At 44.2% G+C, this 22,906-nt stretch overlaps 1 protein-coding gene across 5 annotated transcripts in view; it reads right to left on the bottom strand.

Annotated features, from left to right (window-relative positions):
- sgsm2 (small G protein signaling modulator 2) overlaps window positions 1-22,906 on the bottom strand; it is a 109,061-nt gene that overhangs the window by 5,247 nt on the left and 80,908 nt on the right. For 3 of the 5 annotated variants that reach the window (XR_014888271.1, XM_085244733.1, XM_085244736.1), the window contains 16 exons: window positions 21,312-21,479; window positions 19,515-19,582; window positions 17,502-17,650; window positions 17,249-17,383; window positions 14,453-14,577; window positions 13,620-13,687; window positions 13,138-13,301; window positions 12,126-12,258; window positions 11,785-11,919; window positions 8,436-8,610; window positions 7,863-7,927; window positions 6,884-7,029; window positions 4,421-4,549; window positions 4,150-4,332; window positions 2,662-3,048; window positions 2,356-2,480 (listed from right to left, as the gene is read on the bottom strand). Coding sequence is in view for 4 of the 5 variants with exons in the window: in XM_085244733.1 (XP_085100859.1) it covers window positions 2,356-2,480; window positions 2,662-3,048; window positions 4,150-4,332; window positions 4,421-4,549; window positions 6,884-7,029; window positions 7,863-7,927; window positions 8,436-8,610; window positions 11,785-11,919; window positions 12,126-12,258; window positions 13,138-13,301; window positions 13,620-13,687; window positions 14,453-14,577; window positions 17,249-17,383; window positions 17,502-17,650; window positions 19,515-19,582; window positions 21,312-21,479 (2,355 nt within the window). In the remaining variant the exon portion in view is untranslated. The remainder of the gene's footprint in view (window positions 1-2,355; window positions 2,481-2,661; window positions 3,049-4,149; window positions 4,333-4,420; window positions 4,550-6,883; window positions 7,030-7,862; window positions 7,928-8,435; window positions 8,611-11,784; window positions 11,920-12,125; window positions 12,259-13,137; window positions 13,302-13,619; window positions 13,688-14,452; window positions 14,578-17,248; window positions 17,384-17,501; window positions 17,651-19,514; window positions 19,583-21,311; window positions 21,480-22,906) is intronic. The other 2 variants (XM_085244734.1, XM_085244735.1) reach the window with 2 other exon arrangements.

The following is a 22,906-nucleotide window of genomic DNA, read 5'->3' as shown; positions in this document are numbered from 1 at the left end:
CATTAAATTTAAAAGCTGTACTTTTGAGTTAAAATATATATTTATAATTTTAATAAATGACAAATTAAAAAGGTATGAACATTTTTTTTGTATCGAAAAAATATCGAACCGTGAATTTTGTGCATCGTTGCACCCCTAGTAATCATCTAATCATCATCTAATACTCCTGTACATACAGTATTCAGCAAAAAGTGAAGAGAGTAGCCAAACCCTCAGAGTACGTCTCAGATCTACAGCTCTGCAGATCTGCAGTCAGCTCACTGCTTTACTATCTTCCTACCCAGTCTGACAAATAAGCAGCTCCTCTGCAGATGATCAGCTGTTTTACAACTACTCACAAGAATTTTTGAGGTCTATAATTGATGGCTTTTTAAATAACGGCTTAATTAATTCCACCTTAAAGGCCTGTCTTACATAGCCCTGGCTGCATGATGCCATTTAGCACTGAGGTCCATAAAGCAGACTTGGGTATCAAACACGGGTTAGTACTGAGCTGTCTGTCACTGGAACGTGTGAAAGCTGCGGACAGGCAGAGCATCGCTTCACCAGGAAGCAAGAACAGATGTGTTTATGAGAACCCTTCATCGCACCTGACCCTGGATCAGTTTTACAGCCTTCTTACTAGAGCTGGGCGATAGAACGATAACGATATGTATCGCGATATAACTTTTACTCGATAGAGAAATTAAGCTATCGCGATAGACCTCGCCGCTCTTGTCCTCAAAAAAACAAAAAAAAAAAAACAAAGGTCAGCCAATCCAAATTAAGTAGCGCAGAGCCGAACCAATCACAGCCGCAGCGTCACGTCGCGTGACTTGTTACGTACAGCACAAGTGCCAAGCCGCACATGTGTTTGTTTGGGAAGCAGCCAGCGGGTAATGGAGGAAATGAGTGTGCTGACTAGGAAAATCAACCGAGCGTGACCGAAGAGAAAACAGATGATGGTTCCAACGCCGGAGAGATTGTCGAACGGAAGAGCCATAGAAGTTCCATAGTGTGAAGGTATTTCTGCTATTTCAAGTCTGACAAAAAACAGAGTAGCTGCACTGTAAATTGTGCCGAAAGCAAGTCTGGAAATACAATAAACTGGTGCATGCGTCACACTGCGCCACGTTATTGTTTCGGTGAAATGAATTTCTACAATACTGTTAATTCTACTCTCTGCAGTGTTTAAATGCTTACATATACACACAGTTACTGTCCCTCCACACATACGACTCGGTTCTGCTTCTATGCCCCAGCTTTGTTTACTTTTTCCCACCGAGGCTTCTAGACTTCTGATTGGCCAACATTTCTGCACGGTTAGGAATCTAGCGCCACCTGCTGCTTTGGCATGTTCATAGCAGCGTTTTCCTTCATTTCTCCCTTTATGTGTGGACGGGATTATTTTTTAAAACGAAAACGGAAAATCTCCGTTTTCAAAAATACCCGTGTACGTGTGGACGTAGCCTCAGTCTCTGACTGGAAGCGCTAATTCGTCATTCGGCTTTTGTCAGACTAAAGTAACTGTTAAAACTGTTTGAAAAGCTCAGCTATACAACAAGGAGAGATTGAGAATTTCCTTTTAGTTCTCAGTTTATTTGATATTGACAAAAGTTAGTCAGTTTTGTCTGTTCTTCTGTAAAACAAACTAAGATTTATTTTTAGAATTAATATTTTGTTTCTAAGTGGAATTGACAGTTTAGTCTGTTTCGTTTGTTCTATTTTGAAACTTAAACGCTTTAGCGGCTGCCTTTTGTGTAGTTTGCAATATTTGCCTTTATTTATCTGAAAAAGTCTCATGTTCCTTAAGTACATCTACCCTGTTGAACTTATTATGGGAAATAAATATTTAAATAAAAACAAGCTGCTGATTATTTCACATTTTACTTGTGAGCAACGGCACATTTAAATCTTACAAATATAGTTATTTGGCTGATATCGTGATAGATATCGTTATCGCCTGAAATGAAAAAAACATCGTGACATGAAGAAATCTCATATCGCCCAGCTCTACTTCTTACTAACAGAGACCTTACCCAGTGCCTGCGATGCCACACCAGTGAAACCACAGAGCGATACAGATGCATTTCTTTGATATTCAACAGTAGCAGCTGTTAGTGAAGGCTGACTGAAACTATTTACAGGAAGTGGATTTGATTTTGTTTACAGCAAAAGAAACCAACCTGTTCTGGTTTTATGCGACTACCTGACTCTGGTCATTTCAAACCCAGCATCACGTGACACGTCAAGTAAAACAGGTTTGTCTTTCTGCTGGAAAGCTTCACATTGCAGTTTCATTTTTTCACTCAGTGATTTGAATCATCGTCATAAAACAACAGGAGGATCTTCTTCCGTCTTCAGGTCTTTCTCTACCTGCACATGATGTTGCGGAGTTTCTCCAGGTTGCTCGTGGTGAAATAATAGTAGTTGCGATCGCAGCGCTGGACATCTTTGTCTATTCTGTGGAGGTTGAGGGCGACCGTGTCCAACAACTCGATCTGCAAAATGAAAAATAGTTTTCTGCTGTGTGGAATCTGCTCAGTGTTACTGCACAGTGTGTCCATCAAACACAGACTGTAGGTTGGTGTCACTCTCCAAGCACTTTGTTCTGATCATGTGGCATCAATGCAAAAAACAAGCCCCATAAACGGACATAATGTATGCACACACTGTACGTACTGTATAGGAAGAGAGCGATGGTGACGTCCCCTCAGCAGCTGCTCCACTGGTCACCAGTTTGTCCAGCTGACTGCACAGCCTGTCTTCTGTCAGAGAGTCCCGGCACCCCGCCAGCTCACTGGGAGTCCTGCCGTCCTCCGCGCCCCCACCCTCCTCCTCTGTGCTCTGACCGTCATCGATACTAGACAGGATCTGGGAGTGAGCAGAGGTCACAGAGTAGTTTCTAGAGGAGGGGAGCCCTGAGTCGGGGGAATCGAATTCTACCAGAGGACGCTCTTCTTGTGGGAGGGCCACGGGGGGCACCAGGTTGGTCATTGTGGGAGTGCTGTCCTCTCCGCTGGGGGTCTCCTGGCTTCCTGCATCCTGCTCATCTACAGACATGAACACCTGAAAAGGGGGCGGAGGAATCAGAAGGCACGATGTGCCAAATTACAACAACAGAAGCCTCGAGGTGCTTTATGCAATATAATGTGTGATTACGTAAATCCCAAAAGGTTGGTTCTGTTCACCTGGACGTTCTCAGTGGGAGAAACGTTTCATCGCTCATAAACAGGACGTTTGCACAATGAAACTAGTACCACTGAGGGAACGATGGGCTGCGAGGTCAGGTGAGTGCAGCCCTTCCCCAACTCTCTGTGAACAGTACCTATGATCACATCACAGCCCACTGTTCCTGCAGTCGGCTGGTTTCTCCCACTGACAACGCAGATTCAGCCTTTTGGGATTTCCTGACTGGACGACTGAGCATGCATATAAACCTAACTATGCATGTGATTCTTTGAGGTGGGGGCGCGGCTGCGTTGTCTCACCTCTGCTACATCGACTCACTGACTGATCTTTCAGCCGTCTTTGTGCGGCTGCTGCGTTTTGCAGCATTGTTATCAGATCATCTGTCAAACACTGTTGCTGTTATTTGACTAACAGCTTGTGCGAGACGTCTGCAGCCTACTTTTGTAGAGTGAAACCTATTTTGCTTGTTTGTTACTTCACACTGCTTTACAGAAACCATCAAAACAGCATCACAGCACTCACTGTCCAGGTGAACATTAATCATACTTCAGTCTGTTTGTGCCAGTTTAATCTCTTTAAAAACGAGTCGATACATCCGGATTTTTTACTGATTTCATCTTATGCAGAAACACTGAGATGTGCACTGTCTATAATTCAGCCACTAACATGTTTTATTGCTCCATCCGTGGAGGTTTTAGTTTGACGTCTTAATGCAAAACAACACAGGCTGAAATGAAAATATAACAGATAATAACAGAGCTCACGGTGCAGCGTCTGCATGCTGCTGATACCAAATGAAGTTCTGAGGATAATATAAAGCTCACCCAGACAACCCAACAAAGACTTTGGATATTGCTTGTATGAAGCTCACCTCATACAGCGGATATTCAGATTTTTAATAACGTTTAATAAACTCTCACCCCCCAACTTAATAAAGTGTATCACTGAGTGGATGCTATATTGCTCTGAGCCCTTCACCTCATTGCTGAGCGTGGAGTCTCTGTGGACGAGCCGCAGGACGTGGCTGTCGATGCTGCTGCCCGAGGAGAGCTTGGCAAAGATGGCCGACTGCATCTCCTTCTCCCGCTGCTTGACGATCACCTCGCAGGCCTTCCACTCCCGCATCACCTGCTGGTACCGCTCGCCGATCTTTGCATCGATCTTCACACAGGGTTTTACTAACTTCAGGGCAAATTCAAAGAGTGTGTGTGTGTGTGTGTGTGTGTGTGTGTGTGCACGTGCACTGTACCTTACTCATCTCCTTTTTGCTCATGCCAAACTTGTAGTGTCCCAGAAGGAAAGGCCACACCTCCTTTCTGATTTCGTGCTGCACTCCACCGTAATAAACCAGCCGGAGCAGCTCCAGCTCCTTGTAGTTCTGCGCACACACACACACACACACACACACACACACACACACAATGTCAGGAAGGTAGGCAAAAAAGAGGAAACATAATAGACAAGAAAAGGCCTGAGAGGAAGAGGAAGTGCATCAATAATGGAAGGAGTGAAAGAGTGATGGAGCTCCGTACGGGAGTAGACGTAGATTAGAGCGGAAGATAAACGACACAGATATGAATAGAGTGTAAATTAGTAATGATGACTTTGTTGGAGCTGATGAATGATTACGGCGGCTGCTTTAATAGCTGCGATGGTATCACACGGAGACTTCATTTCACTGAAACTCATTAACTTTTCATTAGAGCGAAGGAGAGAGTGGAGACAGCAGGAGCAGTGCACCATCCTCCACTTTCAATTAATATGCTCCATCAGCAGGTGGAATGATATGAGTGCAGGATGAGGAAACCGAGGCTCACGAAGTTCAGCTTTGGCTTTGTGTTAATAACTGACTCTGTGCTTTACAAACACAACAGGTAATAATGCTGGTTTACAGCACCGTGCAGGAACACGCTGCTCTGAAACTGCTGCGTTTTAATGGTGGATCTCACACCGAGCACGGACACAGTCACACACTGGGGTCTGCAAACGCCAGCTTCAGACCGCTCTAACTGCACTACTCAGTTTCAGAGCTTTCTCCTCCTCCTGGCTCTGCTCAGAAGACACATGCAGTTTCACACATGCAGCTGGCTTAAGCAGAGCTAACATGGGATTTGAACTTAAATCCAATAAGTGAAAGACTTTTGCTTAGAAGAGCCTCACGTCTGTCCACGCAGGAGTGAAGGACTTTCAGCTGCAGTGATGAAAGGGTATCGCTGGGATCATTATAGTTAGCCTTTTGTCCTCGTCTCAGACTTCATAGCTTCTCGACCATGTTTGGTAAAAATCTTTCAGAACAGTTTAATATTTCATTAATTTATTTAAAAATCAATTTCCAGCTGTTAACAGTTTAATGACATCCAGTGCATTTGCTTGGGCTGTTTTTAGCTGAGGATTAAGCTGCGTTTGATGCTCTAGTAGCTGTTCGGGCCAGCAGGACAATGCGGGCGAGTCGATGTAGTCGTGTTCACGTCTGTTCAGGACACAAACACACTATTGTTCATTGAAAGGTGTCACTGCATACAGCTGTCATGTGTAACGGGGTGCATTCAGGAAAGAGTCAGCGCCGACAGGACTGTTCATCATATTGTTCCAGCTGTTTGTATCCTTTCCTGTTGTAGCTTTTTAGCTTCTTATCTATTACTTATTATTTGCACCTCTGAAGTTCACTGGGAGTTAGATAAAGCAGACCGTGCTTGAAGCTCTGGAATGTGTTACTGAGATCCCGGTGGGAGGAATTATTAGGGATTTTTTTCCATCGCTCAGGAGGTCGACCGGGTCAGCAGTTGAATCCCAAACTAACCCAGTCTGCATGTCTAAGTATCCTTGGGAAGGATGCATTAAACCGAGCCTGTGTGCAAATCACCACAGGCATTAGTAGGTTCTGGGTTTCCACAGAGCCCAACGCTCAGATTAAACAAAATGTAGATTCTAGGCAAGAAGTTTCATGAATTAGTAATCTGCAACTAAGAGCAACAAAGGTTTTATGATAGTTTACACAGTTATTCAGCTTGGCCTTTTTCATGCTTTATGCATCTGACTTAAGTACAGCCCACTGCGCCTGACGAGACACGATTTCCTTCCGTTCACATTCACACCCACAGGCACTCAAGAATCACCCGTTAACCCCACTAACTGCGTGTGTTTGGACTGTGGGAGGAGACACGAGCAGAACATGCAAACTCCGCACAGAAAGCCCCGGCACATGGTGGATTCAAACCTAGGACCTTCTTCTTCATGGCGGGCACTTTTTAAACCAATCAAGGGGCTGGTGTCAGGAACTATATGCACATGAACTGGACTTTTTCCTGTACTTGTCCCTGATAAATAAACTCCTAGTTAAGCATGAGTGCAGCTCCTCCCACGCAGTAACTCAGTTGTTTCTTATGCAGCACAGCAGATACGTCCTGTCATCCTTTGCTTTGCTTTGCTCCTCATTATTCTCTGAAGCAGCGTTTCTCACAGTGTGGATCAGATGACCTCACTATTACTGTAAATACAACTCACAGAGTGCCTGCACAGCACAAAACAGCCGTAACTTACTGTGTCTGTCAGTGCTGATCAATATCCCTGACAAGATGATGACTTGGCAATTTGCTGTGGTGTCTGGGTTTTAAATTTGCCATTGTGTGTGAGAGGTGGGGGGTGTCAGACTGAGGAGGGACGGGCAGTCTCGTTATGTTGCAGGGTCTGCAGGATTAATGGCTGCACCCACCTTGCAGTCTTTCTGGTACTTGCTCCACACCTCTTTGCTGAGGCCCCCGGATGCCTCGCAGGGTCTGTCTGGGGGGACGATGTTGTGGTTGACCAGAGCTGACAGGTGAGTCCGCACTGTGGACAGGTGTCGACAGTATGCCAGCCCTGAAGGGCACATGTGCACAACAGTAGGGTCAGGATGAGACGACGTTTAGCTCCAATCAGTCTTTGAAACAGATTTCATCGTTTTTTTCATATTTGCCACACGTGCATGTTTTATATCATCAAGCTAAGTTTTAAGATTAGGCATTAATAACCAGAGTAAATACAAAAGGCAGTTTTGAAATGATCATTTCATTCATTAAGGGAAAAGTTATCCAAACTGTTTTTCATTTGGTGTTATATAAATAGAAGTGAACTGAGTTAGACCCACGAACTGATTGTGCCGCACAATCATGTGTTTGCAATAACCGGCAATGAGTCGTCATCACCGTGGACGAATCACTCATCTCTTCACACGAGGCCTTAAAGGTTTGAAAACTTAATGAATCATTTAAAACTGTGACTGAAACTTTTTGTCTAATGTAACATTGATGGTCTGAAACAAACGAAACCCTCGAAGAATATATAGAAAAATATGTAAAAGAATATGTAACCACATCAGATTTATTACATAAGAGATGCAGATGGTGCATAAGGACAAAAAGCAAGCGCAGAATTAGTTCAGGTAACTCAAAGGGTCGCACAGGTCAGCAGGTTCTCACACTGCTGCAATAAATCAACTTATTATGTGTGACACTAAATCTAATCTCGTATTTGTTACAGGCGGTATTTATGAATTCTTCATTACATCACAAACATACTGAATATATGAAACTGTTCATTTAAGATCACTGTAATTTCACTGAAATCTCCGTAAAGTCCAGGTGGAACATACGATACGAGGCTCTGGCCACAGATCACACTGGAAACAAAGCGCAAGAATAAAGTGTGCTTACATCCATAGAAGGCTCTGGAGACTATCTGCCGCTTCATGTTCTGGCAGAGCATCTTCAGAGGAATACTGGAGAAAACAAAAGAAATCATTTGTTATCGTCACACGTTTCCAGAAGATGGATCCGTCTCATCGATCTGTGCGTGCCTGTGGTTTCTCAGTGCACAGATAACCTGTGAAGATCCCCGTTCAGTACAATCTCTCACTGTGTTACAGCTAAGAAGCCACGGCCGTCTCAAATCGCTGGTACTTTTCTGTGTGTTCAGCTGATTATTTCCACAGACAGTAAAGCTCTGCTCTTGGCCCGTTCGTCCTACCTCATGTACACTGTGTATATCTTCAGTGTGGCATCACATCAACACTAAATAAATAAAGGCTTCAAGAATATTTTAATATTTAAACATCTCTTTTACTCTTGATGTGTACTGGTTTCACGTGGCTCTTAATTCAATGTTTTCTTACATTTACAAGATGTGATTTTCTCAAATCTATACAATGTCTATACAACTCCTGTAAGCTAATGCAACGCTGCAGGTAGCTTAAACAAATCGTGTGCAGCTTCTGCTTTGATGCATACGTGTGAATATCTGACGGGTCGTGTATGCAGGTACAGCCAGACGCGTAGTCAAAGGACAGGTTGCTGCCAGCGGTGGAGCAGGACTGGCACAGGGACTCGTGAGTGGTGACTTCAGCCTGTTGCCATGACGACGGGCTGCCTCCAAAGCCCTGCGTGTCCATCATGTCCCCGTGGTCTAAGCCAGAGAAGGAAAACGAGAAGACAGAGAGGTTTCAGTGCTCGGAGACACTTTTCTTTTCCCGACACTCCTCTCCTACTGTGAAAGGCTAAGCCTTACATATTATGACATTAGTCCCTCAGCTCAACCATAAATACATCATCACAATATTAAGAAATGAGGAGATGGAGAGTTTTAGACTCGTGTTAAATATGAGAGCTCGAAAAACAAAGGAAACCAAAAGTGGAAGGGGATGGTTTTGGGAAGCGGGAACAGTGCCGTGGGACAAACAGGCTGAGAGGATGCCGGTTCAGTTCATTCAGAGAGGAGGCAAGAGAGACAGCGGAGCTCGGGACGATGCTCCAGATGAACGGGAGAGCAGAAGACAGGAGGAACTGACAGTAGAGAGGGCGAGGCTCACGCTCAGGCCGTGCAGGATGCATAAAACCAGAACAAGACAAGAGACGTCAAAAGAAATCCTCTCGAAACAACCAAAACAAATGGACACCAGGAACAGGGCACACACAGGGGAGGGAAGAAATCAGAAAACATTAACAAATGCTCTTCACCTTAATTCTTCAGGTTGGAGCTGATGACCTGTCATGAATATGAAGCTGTGCTTTGGTCGTTCGATAACCCCCCCCCATAAAAAAGTCAGTTTCAGAACCCAAAAAAGCAAAAAAGCAAAGAGAAATTGTGCCGGAGCAAGACCGACATCGGCCCCTCCTGATTTACTTTGGGACTAGACGTGATCGACAACTGGTTTTGGGCTCAGTAACGCAACCCCGCTCACACCAGGACTCCACGTCTCAACTACTGCGGAACCCCACAGGACCATAATGAGAGGGGTGGAGGACGGGGCGAGGGGAGGGTGGGGTGGTGGGGTTAGTGAAGAATTACAGTGAACAGCATTGCAGCGAATGACTGCACGAACAGAGAAGAAGAAACTGGAGAGGAGAGAGAAATCAAAAACAAACAGAGGAGACTGTGAGAAAGTCCATCACAGATATGCAGAAACACACAGTCGTTCTCTAAAAGCAAACAGGCGCAGACATGCAAACACTGTCAAGCATGTCGCAAGTGACAAAAGAAAGAGCCAAAAGGAAACAGAGTGCAAAAAGAAAGAGCCACGACAGAGAAAACCCAACAGGACTCGGGCATGCTTCAACAGATAAACCCTTTTTTTTAACTCTAAGGAGCATCCCAGAATGCAAAGCAGCCCCTAGGGCTAGGCGAGGACACCTGGGAAAGTTTGGATCTGTGTTGAAACCTGCTGAAAGACATTTGCAGTGACTATAAAACAAGTCTGCTCATCAGACAGCGTGTTTCCTGTCTTTCACAGGTTTGTGTAAGAAGTGGATTTATCTGTGTCACTGAGCGCTGGAAAGATGGAGAGAAAACAGAAAGAGTGAAATCAGGAACAGAAGGCGGGGAGAGGGTGTTATCGGCTGCTGCGGTATTAACCAGACGCGTGACCGCAGCGTGTTCTTAACGTCCAACTTCCAGCTAGAACAGAAACTACTTTCACTATTTAGAAGTGAATGCTGTGGTTTGAACAGATAACCTGAGATAAGCTGAGATGCTGCTGTATCCGACTCTACAAGTATCCTAAAAAAGCCCTGAGCTGTGTTGTCATAGCAATTTTTTAAATTACTCTTTTATTCTCATTTTGCTTACACAAAGTTAAAAAAGTCTGTTTAACTGAAAAATCCTTCGTGTGTTACCTCACCATATTACCAGCAGGGCAGCCACGTCTGAATGTTTACTGGGGAAAATGGTTTGCCCACAACAAAAATCACTGACACTCTGTTTTGTTTCAAGACATTTTACAATGTAGCATTTTTAAACTTTTTAACAAAGAAGCGTGTCAGAGTACTTGTAACATAGTTACATTACGAACATTAGCTGCTTCACATTTTGATGAATACCTACAACTTAGCAGTGCTTCATAACCCTGCTGACGGCTCAGCTGCTGCAAAGAAGCCACAGCAGCTGAGTTCGAGCTGTCACTCTGAGGGACGTTAGCGAGCTTTTATTGGGTTGTGTAGTGGATATGCTACCATTGTCTAATGGATGTGTCATGAGGCAGTCACTACGGTCAGTCAGCTACACAAACTCTGGACCAAATAACCAACAGGCTAACTGCAAACAGGTGCACATTTTTGGAAGGTACTTTTCTTCTTTTTCTGACACAGTGCCCTAAAAACTCCCAATTCAATTCAATTCAATTTTATTTATATAGCGCCAAATCACAACATAAGTCGCCTCAAGGCGCTTCATAGATACAGAGAAAAACCCAACAATCATATGACCCCCTATGAGCAGCACTTTGGCGACAGTGGGAAGGAAAAACTCCCTTTTAACAGGAAGAAACCTCCGGCAGAACCAGGCTCAGGGAGGGGCGGGGCCATCTGCTGTGATTGGTGGGGTGAGAGAAGGAGCTACTACCCAGAAGCTACTAACTCATGTGGTGCAGCTGGACACAAAGTCAATGAAGGAAGAATTTAGTGTTTCGTACAAGAGCAAACAACAACAAAAGCCTCTTACTTAGACGAGTCTGAAGAGTTCTGTTCATGGTTCTAATGTGGGGCTAATTTTCTGTAGGCTGGAAATGATAAGCACACCTTTCATTTTACATGATGCATATGAAATATTGATTAGTGCACTCAACCAGAACCTCGATGGAGACTGTAGAAGACCTTTAGCTTGTTTGAGACGATGTTGCGGCCTAAAATGAAAATCATATTTAAGTCTGCAGCTTCCACCAACCAGAACTCATCATCAACACAAGACAAACAACCAAAAGATTCTTCCATCTATTTGTTAATCTGTGGCGATTTCCATTGAGAAACTCCCTCGTCCACGTCTATGGTGCAGTGTACTGCTGACGATCCTACCGTGATCTCACATAAATGTGTTAATGCTCTAAGCGCTGCTCGCTGGTTTTGTTTAGTTGCTAACACAACCATCCCTAGCCCATGCTACACTGTTGGGCTCGGAGTCGGGGAGAACATACACAGGCAGACGAAGCTGGAACGGGTGGGGTTGGGAGGTGGAGGGGAGAGGGCCTGAGACAACATAATGGGAGGCAAGAAAGAGCAGGAGAAGCGGAGGTGAGGTCTCGGGGTGGGCAGCAGGGTTTGGTGAGGGTGGGGCAGCAGGGTCGGGTAGGTGTGTTAAGGTGATAAAAACCTTTCATGACATTAGGGTCTGTGAGGTTCCGCGAGCAGATCATTGAGATCATAGCATGGAGCCTATCTTCCTCTTCCTCGTCATCATCCAGCGATGGCGCGCGGCTGCCCGTGGTGTGGTGGTAGTTTATAGTGACTGTTAGCACCGGTGGGACAACAGAGAACAAAGTTAGAAAAGCGGTGCCCTGCATGGCTCTGCAAGAGTATTGTGGGAAAGAAACCAGGGTGCTTTACAAACACATTCATGTAGCCGTTAATCAGATTAGTGTTCGCCACAAAACAAGGTTCGTTTTGGTTACGAGCAGCTACGTCTGCCTCGTGGGCGCCTGCGCTGTTACTTACTGGCTTCGTATCGATATCCAGGGTAGACGATGCGAAACACGTAGTCGGCGGCCGACTGCTCCTCGCCGTTGGCTTCCTGGTCGATAAGCCTGGCGGCACTACTCCTCTTCCTCAGTTTAGGGAATACTTTACCCTGTAGGACAGGTTTAGCATGTGATGCAGGTCAAAGACACAACTTAAACAGGTTTAATGGGACGCTCTTAAATTAGCTTTGTGGGATTCTCCAACACTGAGCCGCCTGGGTTAAGACCTTTGGTTCATCTGTTGTCTAAAACAGCTGTTTTAACTGACTATGCCACCATTCTTCTGATTGGCTGGTTTTACAAACGTGCCATCTGACTTGCAGGTGGGGTTAGGGGGGTTGTGCTCATATTATAGATATCACTGATGTAAAAGAGCCACGAGTAGACAGAAAAATCGAATCTGGAGCAGTCTAAGTCCTGGGCTTCTTGCACGTTTGTCCCACCGTTTCAACCCGAGTAAATACAACATGTAGTGATTTCATTTATTAAGGAATAAAAGTCCAAAGCTGCTCTTCTTTGTGAAGCAGTAAAGTTCTGTTACATACTTGATTGCAGTTGTTGCTGCTAAGGGTGGAGAACCAGTTATTAGGTTTGAGGGGGGACTACTTTTTGACGCAGGGCAGCTGAGTTTTTATGTTGATGGTGACGAACTTTAGTTAAATATAAAATTTTGAGATTCCTTCACAGTTTAGAGGTTTCGATTCTACACATATCTGCTGTATCGGGCTTTATGTATTGATACCATTTCATGACATCAGCAGTCTAAGGAGCCTCAAAATATAAGTGCTGGATGTAAAAACTGTTTATTGGTCACAGCATCATCTCATCACCTGCACAAAGTTTCAACTCTGAGTTTTTGGTCTTGTCTCAAAGTTAGATTCACTCTGTAGGTTGTAGGTCCTATAACTACAGTCTGACGGCACTTCACTGTGCTTTATTTTATTTTAGTGTTTTATGATCTTCATTTGTTACCTGAATCATGCTATTACCTTTCCTTTTTGGGACCAGAGAGGCGGCTCCAACTGGCCCCGTGGTAACAGGCCCGTTTCTAGACAGGAGAGAAAGGCCAGCAGGTGACCACCAGGGGGAAAGTGCAGGGGTGGCCGCTGGATCCCATCCTGACTGACCAGAACCAGTGTCCCCCCACAGTCAGCTGGAATATGAACAGGCAAAGAAAAGAACAAAGTGGATCAAATACTGTCTTCTAATAGTGGACAAGACATAAACTGTGATACTGTAAAAAGAAACTGAAGGTTTGTGCATGTAAGAAATGGAAAAGGAGGAAAAGGAGGAGAGGGATTCTCTGTGTATACTTTGTCATGATCAGTGACATCATGAAACAGATTCTTCATGACATGATCTAAATTTGACGTGACAGACTGTGTGTGTGTGTGTGTGTGTGTGTGTGTGTGTGTGTGTGTGTGTGTGTGTGTGTGTGTGTGTGTGTGTGTGTGTGCAGCAGTATACTCACAGCGTTGGTGACAGTGGATGCATACTATCTGGCGCAGAGGAACAGTGAGTGCGTAATCCCAGTAGATACTAAAGGAGAAGCACGTGTGTTGGATTAGTAACATAAGAGTGACGGGAGTACAACGATCTGCTGATGATCCACAAACAATGCATGAACCCAGGAACACACATGTAGACCCAATCATAGCAAATGCAGTCCAAAAACAGAGAGCAGACATATTAGGTTAATCTGTTAATACATAGATATATACATAGATAGATGATGCACAACTATATATATCTATATCTACCTATCTAGTATTTCTCCCTGAAAGTAGAAAGATAATTTAGATCAGCGAGACATGAATCAGTCATGAGGTTTCCTGTGAAACGGATCTCTGGAAGGTCTCCCACAGAGAGCAGCATCTATCCATTTACTAAAACAGTTCTGTCATGTGAAGCAGAGCTCTGTGTATAAGCTCAGGGTGGCCCCTCGGCCGTGTGAAGAAGAACACGAGACATCATTTACCAACTGATCTTGACCAGTGTGTTTGTAAATGCATGCCGCAGGTATTTATCAAAGCCGAGGCTCTCACTCACCTGTGAGCCAATAACAACACCAGCACAACCTCCTGAAACACTTTCTGTGACACCTGAATATTGTAGGTTTGCTTCAGGTGTGTCTGTTACAACAAAATCATGACACGACAATCCGCCTGCGACGTGCCAAACGTGTGTGTGCGCACATCTGCATTTCTTTACTACATTTGTTTTTGTATCAAGCAGACTTTATCTGATGCATTCAAACTGTTCATTTCTGAGACGCTAGCTCACGTGTTCGTACACTCGGGCTACCTCTTCTCCAGGTCGCAGTCTCCCAGTGTGCCATTGATGAGCTGATTGGGTGTCCACTTCAGCGTGAGATTATCCCCCGCTTGATGGAGAGACAAGTAACCCCGTAAAACCTCCATGTCCTTCTTCTGCCACGTAAAGCGGAGAGGAGGAGATGGAACATTGTTAGCACCAAGATGAAGAAAGCGCTTTTACTCAAACGTGTGACATGAGATGCTTTTCCTCAGCACTACTGTGGAGGTCACAGCACTGCTGAACGTGATCAGCTGCAGAGAGAAACCATAATGCGACACACTGATGTCGACAACATAAAAACTTAATTCTGCAGTTACGAGGATGTTTTTTGCATTAAACTTTTTTCACACAGCACCAGAAACTGCTTTGAGCTCTGTGTGCTCTATGATCCCAGCATTTATTTAACACACCCTGATAATCTGGTGTTAGTGAGATGAGCTCATCAGCCACTGATTCATGTTTCTGATTTATTAAACTAAGGAAACTGTTTATTGCCCAACTCTGACATTTATTCCCACAGACTTTCTCTAGCTTTTATTTTCTTATTGTCATCTACTCATCACACTTTTCTGAATCTAATTTGTTGGAAGTGTGATGATGTCACACGGTCCAGGTTTAAAAATTATATTTAAGCCACATCAAAAGCCTGAATTTATCCTCGTGATCTCTGTGAAGTACTCGTGTACCTTCAAGTATCTCCTAGACCAACAAACTGCGCTAATGTTCAGTTGCGATTCCAGGATCCCTTTGCTAACATATTTTCAGTCCTGTTCGCAGTTCAGTAGATGGAATTTCAATCATCAGAAATGTGGACGATACCAGGCTGAGTTCATGTGGGTGTCACATGTCAGAGTAACATCCACATCCCTCACATTGTAACAAGGTCGCTTCACTTGTTGTGGTTTTCACGTCATTGCCGATCGGTAGCTCACGATGAGAGAGCTGCTCTTGCACACCAGTGCAGCGAGTGCTGTACTTCTCTGCATGTCTGTCAGCGGGGCTCGGAGAAAGGCATCTTGGGAGGCATACGTGCTCAGGGCCAAATGTGCTGGAGCAACGCAGGCAGAAGCAAGATGTGATTTCAGAGATCTCACACACACTACTGTGCAGCACAGTTCTACTACTTGTGCTTTTAGCAGCTCGGTGATGGACCTTCGGGGTTTCAACGCGAGTTTTGGGGGTTTTTTTGGGATTCTTGTGATTTGAGTTTTTCTTATAACAGCTGTTTCCTGTTTGGTTTCTTTATGGTTTGAATTTGAAATGTAGTCTTCCTCCCCTCTATCCCCGGTCTTTTTTGTCCCATTTATCTTGGATTCAGCTTTACCTCCCTTGATTGCATGTGTGTACGACTTATTCCTCCCTCTGTCCTGTGGTTTCCCGGTGCGCTCGCTGTCAGTTGAAGGATTAGTTTGCCGTTTCTTTTTATGGATACTGACTTTCTGGACTTTGCCTAAATAAAGGTTTGCTTTTGTTTATCCTGTCAGCCTGTGGGGCCTGCGTTAGGGTCCTCTCTGCCTGCAGGACAAGCTGAGTGGGCGCTGCACGTACAGTGTGTAGGCTTCCAAGGATTACTGCTGCTATTCTAAAAAAGCAGCAGCTTCGGGGCCTACACAGCCCTGCAACCTTTGACAGCTACACAAAGTTTCAACCTTTATCAAAGTTTATGCCAAGATTTTTTCAGAAAGCTAAGCTCTAAGCTGTCACATTATATCTCACACACACTATAGACATAGTTCATTTTATTCTGCTCTAAGACTGTCTGTGTTTGTACGATTGAATGTATGAAACACAGCTTAGTGTAAGAAATAAAAAGCAGTATGGGGGACTGAAACTGCTCAGCATGTCTTGAAACATTGTAACTGTAACTGTGATTTACAAAGAATCAAAGAGTATTTTTCATTATCGTTCCTCAACTGTTACGATTGATTTCTCGTGGGACATTAAAGTGTTACATCCTTACATTTGCGTTTCCCCTCCTCTTGCTTATATTCGTCAGCCGCACACTAATGTAGTGAAATGCATCTGATACACACAGCTCGCTGTCACACGACTGGAAATAGCCGCGGATCATCCAGAGCTGCTGTTTCCGTCACTGCTTTGTTCTTTACTCAGCCAACATGAGCTGAATCATCTGATTTTATATTAGAGCAGAACAGACTGACTTTAAAACTTGATGAAACATACTGAAATGAGCACATCCTGTGCCTTATATTTATTTCTTTATCTCTTTTCACCCGTTTCATCAGCACTTGAATCTAATTAAGCTGCTGATATGTGGTTCTTACTTGTTTTCAAGGCTCCATGTGAGCGTGCAGCATAAAGTCTAGCTGTCGTGCTGTGTTAGCAGATATTACTTTGCTGATAATGTTGCAATATTTGACATAGTGTCTTCTTGTGTTGCACACTGCTGTGTGACAGAATTAGCTGTGCAACACAAAATCAGTGCTGCAGAGAAAAAGTCCATAACGCAGCAGACTTTGTCCTAGTAATAGAAAGGAATATATCCAAACTTTCTGCTTGGATAAATCAAAAGAAAACATAACAAATCAAGTTTTTATGGTTTTTTTGATGGATGTAAAGTTTGGTCAAAGTGAAGACACACTCTCAGCGGCTTGTTTGAAAAACTGTAGGATCCAATATGAGACTGGACTGAGATATGACCCTTTACCAAAGTACAAGTATTGTCACTATATGTCTGGGCTGTGAGACTGTGGAGGAACTGAAAGCACTCCAGAGGATGATGGGACAAAAACAGCAAAGTTACTGTGTGTCAGTGAGATGTACCGGTTGCACAAGGACATTATTTTTGCCATAGAGCAGGTGCGTTCTGGAGTTTTGGTGAAGAGACTCCACATACTCCCTCGCTGATGCAGCAAACCTGTCCTCTGACATGCTGCCGCTCGACTGCCTTTTGCGGATCTAGAAAAGAAGCAAACAGCCAGTTTATACAACGAACGACTCCTACGAGAAAACCAATCCTACACACGCCGATGATCTATCCTTAGAACAACACCTCCAGAGGATGCCCCGTACTAACCCCCAGAGCAGGCCGGTGGCCGGCTAAGACGTCCTGGCCGCGGTGGGCCCCGTGAATACGATGGCGCTGAACCAGCTCATTGGCTGAGGGGTCTGTCCAGAAATGATCCGAAGTCTTCAGCTTCGTGTACTCCAGAGCACACGGCCCCACTAAAAAGACAGCACACACATACACGGTCTTTAAGCAAACATTTGATGTTGCTCATTTCTGTATATGTGATGGAAAACCTGCAGCGTATCTACGACATGCTCCTGTGTGCACGTATTCGAATTCTTGATTGAATTTTGATCAAATAACAATATTAGAGAGGATTCTTCATTGCTAACAATATTGTATAATCCTGTCCTCCTGTCCAAAGTAAATCAGGGCTGGCATGTAGTGAGAGATGGGCTCGACCCTGCATATTTCACCAGGTCATCACAATGGTTCACTAGTAAAATGGCCTGTATTTGTATAGTGCTTTTCTAGTCCCTAAGGACCCCAAAGCACTTTACACAACCAGACATCCACACATTCACACACTGGTGATGGCAGCTACATTGTAGCCACAGCCACCCTGGGGCGCACTGACAGAGGCGAGGCTGCCAGACACTGGCGCCACCGGGCCCTCTGACCACCACCAGTAGGCAACGGGTGAAGTGTCTTGCCCAAGGACACAACGACCGAGACTGTCCAAGCCGGGGCTCGAACCGGCAACCTTAGTAGATAAAACAGTGTGGCACAAATGTACCGTATTTTTCGGACCATAAGGCTCATTAAGCGAAACAAAGCAGTCAGATAAATCAAACTTTATTCAACTCATTCTTCTTGCTTCCTCCACTTCTGTACCATTGATTCATTAATGCTGTATTCTATCACAGCTGCTCTGTTCCCATGTTGTTGCAGTATATTAATGACTAACCTCGTATTGTGGATGGATTATCTCAGTTGTTCTCCTGACTGACGTTTGGTCCGTTTACAGCATCCTGCCATGCGACTGTATTTGTCTCTAACCATGAGGAACCGTCACGTTAACGAGTGGAAAAAAGTTAGCGTTCATCCTCCTGCTTCACTGTATTTATGCTATGCTAACATAGCTGTGTAGCTAATGCTAATGCAGACTGTCAGTGCCCCAGGGCAGCTGTGGCTACAACTGTAGCTGCCTCCACCAGTGCGTGAATGCGAGAGTGAATGAATGGTGGCTTTGTAAAGCGCTTTGGGTGCCTTGAAAAGCGCTATATAAATGCAATCCATTATTATTATTATTAAGCACAACCAGAATTCATACATAAGATGCACCGGATTATAAGGCGCACTGTCGATTTTTGAGAAAATTAAAGGATTTTAAGTGCGCCTTATAGTACGGAAAATTCTGTAAGTTTCCAAATGCACCTGTGCTGCATTCCAAGTAAAGCCTGTGTGGACAAACAGTATTTATACCTGTGTACGGGACTTTTTTTTCTTTTACATATCAGTAATCTAATAATATCAATGGTACAATAACACCAAAAATATGGCTTGCAGCAGTCTAAAGAACTTTAAATGGTCAGACTAGAAAAGTGCCATATGAATGCATATACATTACATAAATGGTTTCAGTTCTTTCTTTCTGTCAGCGCGGAGCAAATATGCAGCAGGTGTTTGGACACATTAATGTGCGTCTCTGTCCCAGCTGTTCATGACTATACTCTGCTCCGCCCCTCATCAGCACTCATTATCTGCCTCATCAGTGTCCCGAACTCCCTCTTTAGTCAGAGATGATAAAGTGTTTATTTTCTCTTCACCAGTCTGTCTCGCAGTTAACTTTTTCTAGTTTGCTCAAGCTGGCAAAGCTGTTTGCTTCCTGTTCCTGTCTGACTGCCCGGTGTCTCTGATTCCGAGTCTCTGCCTGCTGTCCAATTCCAAACAGTTATGAAAATGCTGTCTTGTGTATTTGTTTGCAAATTTAAATGAATATATGAACAATCACCTGGATGATCAGCTGTGCATGCTTTTTTACTGGCCTCTGGTGATTAAATACATTAACATACTCACCTAGTAGGGCTGCCAAGATGGGCCCAAAGACTGAGTCATGCATCAGAGCTTCCCTCTCATAGTATTTACTGCCGTCAGAAACACAGAGAAGAAAGAAACACGTCACTAGATATGATCAGTTTGGAGGTGATGAGCGCAGGTTAAAGGTTAAAGTATGATCTGTCAACTATCCAAGAACAGGCAAGGATTCAGCAACGCATGCTAGAAACTCAGATGACACACCTGCCTGATTACATCACCACCCCTCACTCATATGTAGTGGCTGCATTACATCACAGATCCATCACATGGGTTAAGAAGATGTGGTTTCTGGCTGGCTCCAGTGTAAATCACCGTGGTAACTCATGCTGAATAGCTACAATGTGACCTTGTATTTGAATAACACCAAACTTCCACAGAGCGCTCTGAGTGAGCAGTTCCCAGTAGTTTCTGTGGGAGTTCACCATGACTCTGTCCTCCAGGATGACACAGTGAGTTCTACTTCACCCGAGGAGCGTGGCAGAGAACATGCAGCAGAAATGGTTTTGCCACAGATACAATCTGAGCTCACCACCTTCATTACAAATTAAGACTACATTTAAGGATAAGCATTTCAACATCAGGTTAGAGCCACCGCCTAATGCACAGGTAGACGTACAGGGGGCGTAACAGATCGCAGGATGTGGCAGGGAGCAGGTCAGAGAAAAGTCTGGCAAACCCAAGATAATATCAAACAGCATAAATGGACAAAGCACCAATTGTTTGCTCAGTTCATCTTTAAAAGTGATCAAATACTCCAAGTGTAGGAGATCACACCCATTATCCCCTTCACTTGACTCAACAGTGTGATTGCTGTAAGTGTATAGAAGCTGCAGTGACACTTTATGCACATGATGAATGCAGCAGCACACCCAGAGGACCGAGTGAGTAGAAGAATCACTGATGGGCTCGTTTCTGTGTATTAGCGCTGGCCGAGTGCTTCACCGTGACGGTTAAGGTTGGACGGCTGATTCACGCGCACATTATTTCCAAGTGCTGTGATTTCTCAAAGGTTGAAGATATGCCTGTGCATTAAGGATGCATCCCCGATAAAATAAATATACCCTGGCTTCAGGCATCTGTCAATACTGAGAGCTGATCCAACACCAGCGTTAAATTAAAAATCTCTACTTCCCTCCCAATAAGGACGAGGAAGGATAATAAGTTTACGCATCAGCAGCTAGGATGTCCTATACAGCTAAACCCCCAACACTCATCACGTCTGAAACAATATTGTTTCCCAGTATGTGTGATGTTAGGCCCAGTGAAACCTGTAAACACAGCGAGAAGAGCACTGAGGTCTGCAGGCTTCACAACAAAGGCCAGAATAAAGGTTTACTAAGGTTGCTGTTTGATGCTCTTTACTTCTGAGGGACTTCTGAGGCCTTGACATTCACCGTGGGCGTCTAACATCAGATTAGATCACCTCCGCTGCAGCTGTCTGAACACAACGCCGACTTTACAATATTTGCCCAGCTTTTAACAGGAACTATACAACAGCAAAACCGCACAAGTCTTGTTTAGGGTTGTCTGATAACCGTTGCCATGTTTGTGAACCCCATCAGTGCACTTCATGTCTGAAGCTTTGATCAGTGAATTGCAGTGTGTGGACAGCTTGTCGAAACACACAGTGGTTGTTAGCCAGACAGAACGCAGAACAAAGCAAACACAGGAGAAGAATGGGCCGCATAAATAGATCATTTATTCAGGTACAACAAAGCCTGGAGTAGGTTGCTGTGAGTCACCACAGTGCAACACCAGACAGTAAAACAAACTCACCTGCAGTTGTCCACAATGTACTGCACAATCTTGTCCAGAACTTTCTCGAAGAGAGCCGTGCGGACCCAGATGTGTTTGATGGCCTGGGCGGAGAGGGGCTGAGGGGGCCGGCTGGTGGTGGAAGAGCCTTGTCTCCTCAGGGGTTCGTGGCCCACGCTCTGGGTTCTCCTGCACAACAAAGCACCAGTTACTGTAATTAACCAGCCTGCAGGAGCGCTCATGACACACAGGATTTCTACGGCTGATGCTGACCTACACTTATATAAATTTCAACCTGCAAAAGAACCTAAACTTTATCAGTTACAGATAAAGAATAAATAAACATCATGGATAAGGATAAAAGACACGTTACAATGTTACAATGAGTCTATGTGAGATTTGAAAAATGGGCAAAACAGTTCCATTTTTACACTTCTCTGCCTTCAAACGGCTCTGCAGAAGATACGTTATAACAATGACTAACTTACTGTATCTATTTCAATACCTCTCAACCTCTCCCCAACCTTTGAGAGCATTTGTTCTCTCCCCAACCGGTCGCAGCAGATGGCCCCGCCCCTCCCTGAGCCTGGTTCTGCTGGAGGTTTCTTCCTGTTAAAAGGGAGATTTTCCTTCCCACTGTCGCCAAAGTGCTGCTCATAGGGGGTCACATGATTGTTGGGTTTTTCTCTGTATCTATTATTGTAGGGTTTACCTTACATTATAAAGCACCTTGTGGCGACTGTTGTTGTGATTTGGCGCTGTGTAAATAAAACTGAATTGAATACCTGTAAATCTTAAATGCACAAACATGACCAGAGTGTCTAAGCTGGACCTTCTGACTGTGTTTGTGTGGTTGGACCATTCTTTTACATTTACCTGACAAATATTATGACTATCGATTTTCTTTTGCACTTCCAGCTAACACACAGACTTGTATCTGTTTTTCAGCTCAGTGAAAATTAAATAATTATACAAAGAACAGGTGTGGAGCGTGAAACACAGCTCATGCTCAGCTATGCTGCATTTGACCAGTTAGTTTTTTCCTGCCTCTTTAAAAGCATTTAATATTTGATAATTACAATAAAAAAAAAACTTTTTTTCCCTGACAAACATTATTGGATGTATGTAGATTTTGCTTCAAGACCTCATAAAGTATCTGAAAATGTCATTAATGGTCTCCAGTAACACAAGCAAACAAGGAATGAATTTGTTTTATGTGCAAAGGCTGACTCAAAATTGCACCTTTGGCCATGAGGAGGCAGCATTTAACAGCACAATACTTACTATAGCCCATTATAACTTATTAATATTTATAATAGCTAAACACCGGCTGCTTTATTAGTAAATCTGTTCAACGTCAAGCAAAATGTGTCCTTTTATTCTGGACCTGAGCTGTGAGAAGCATTTCATGGATACAGATGACTAACATCAGGCTGAGAGACGAGCACTTTCATCTCCGACTGAGTTTGATCTTTGGTGTTTCAACAGCAATCAAACAAAGCCACTCACACTCACACACACACACACACACACACTTCTACAAGCTAATGAGGATGCGTTTGTGCGTCTGTGCTGAATGTGGCTCGGCTGCCACAGTCACGATGATAGCAATCCCC

Source organism: Mchenga conophoros, linkage group LG14 (genome assembly GCF_057382185.1).
Source record: "Mchenga conophoros isolate Kocher_MC1m ecotype Shallow Benthic linkage group LG14, M_conophoros_male_GT1.1, whole genome shotgun sequence".
Lineage (NCBI taxonomy): Eukaryota > Metazoa > Chordata > Actinopteri > Cichliformes > Cichlidae > Mchenga > Mchenga conophoros.
The sequence above is the reverse complement of the archived record's forward strand: the minus strand, read 5'-3'. Positions and strand labels throughout refer to the sequence as shown.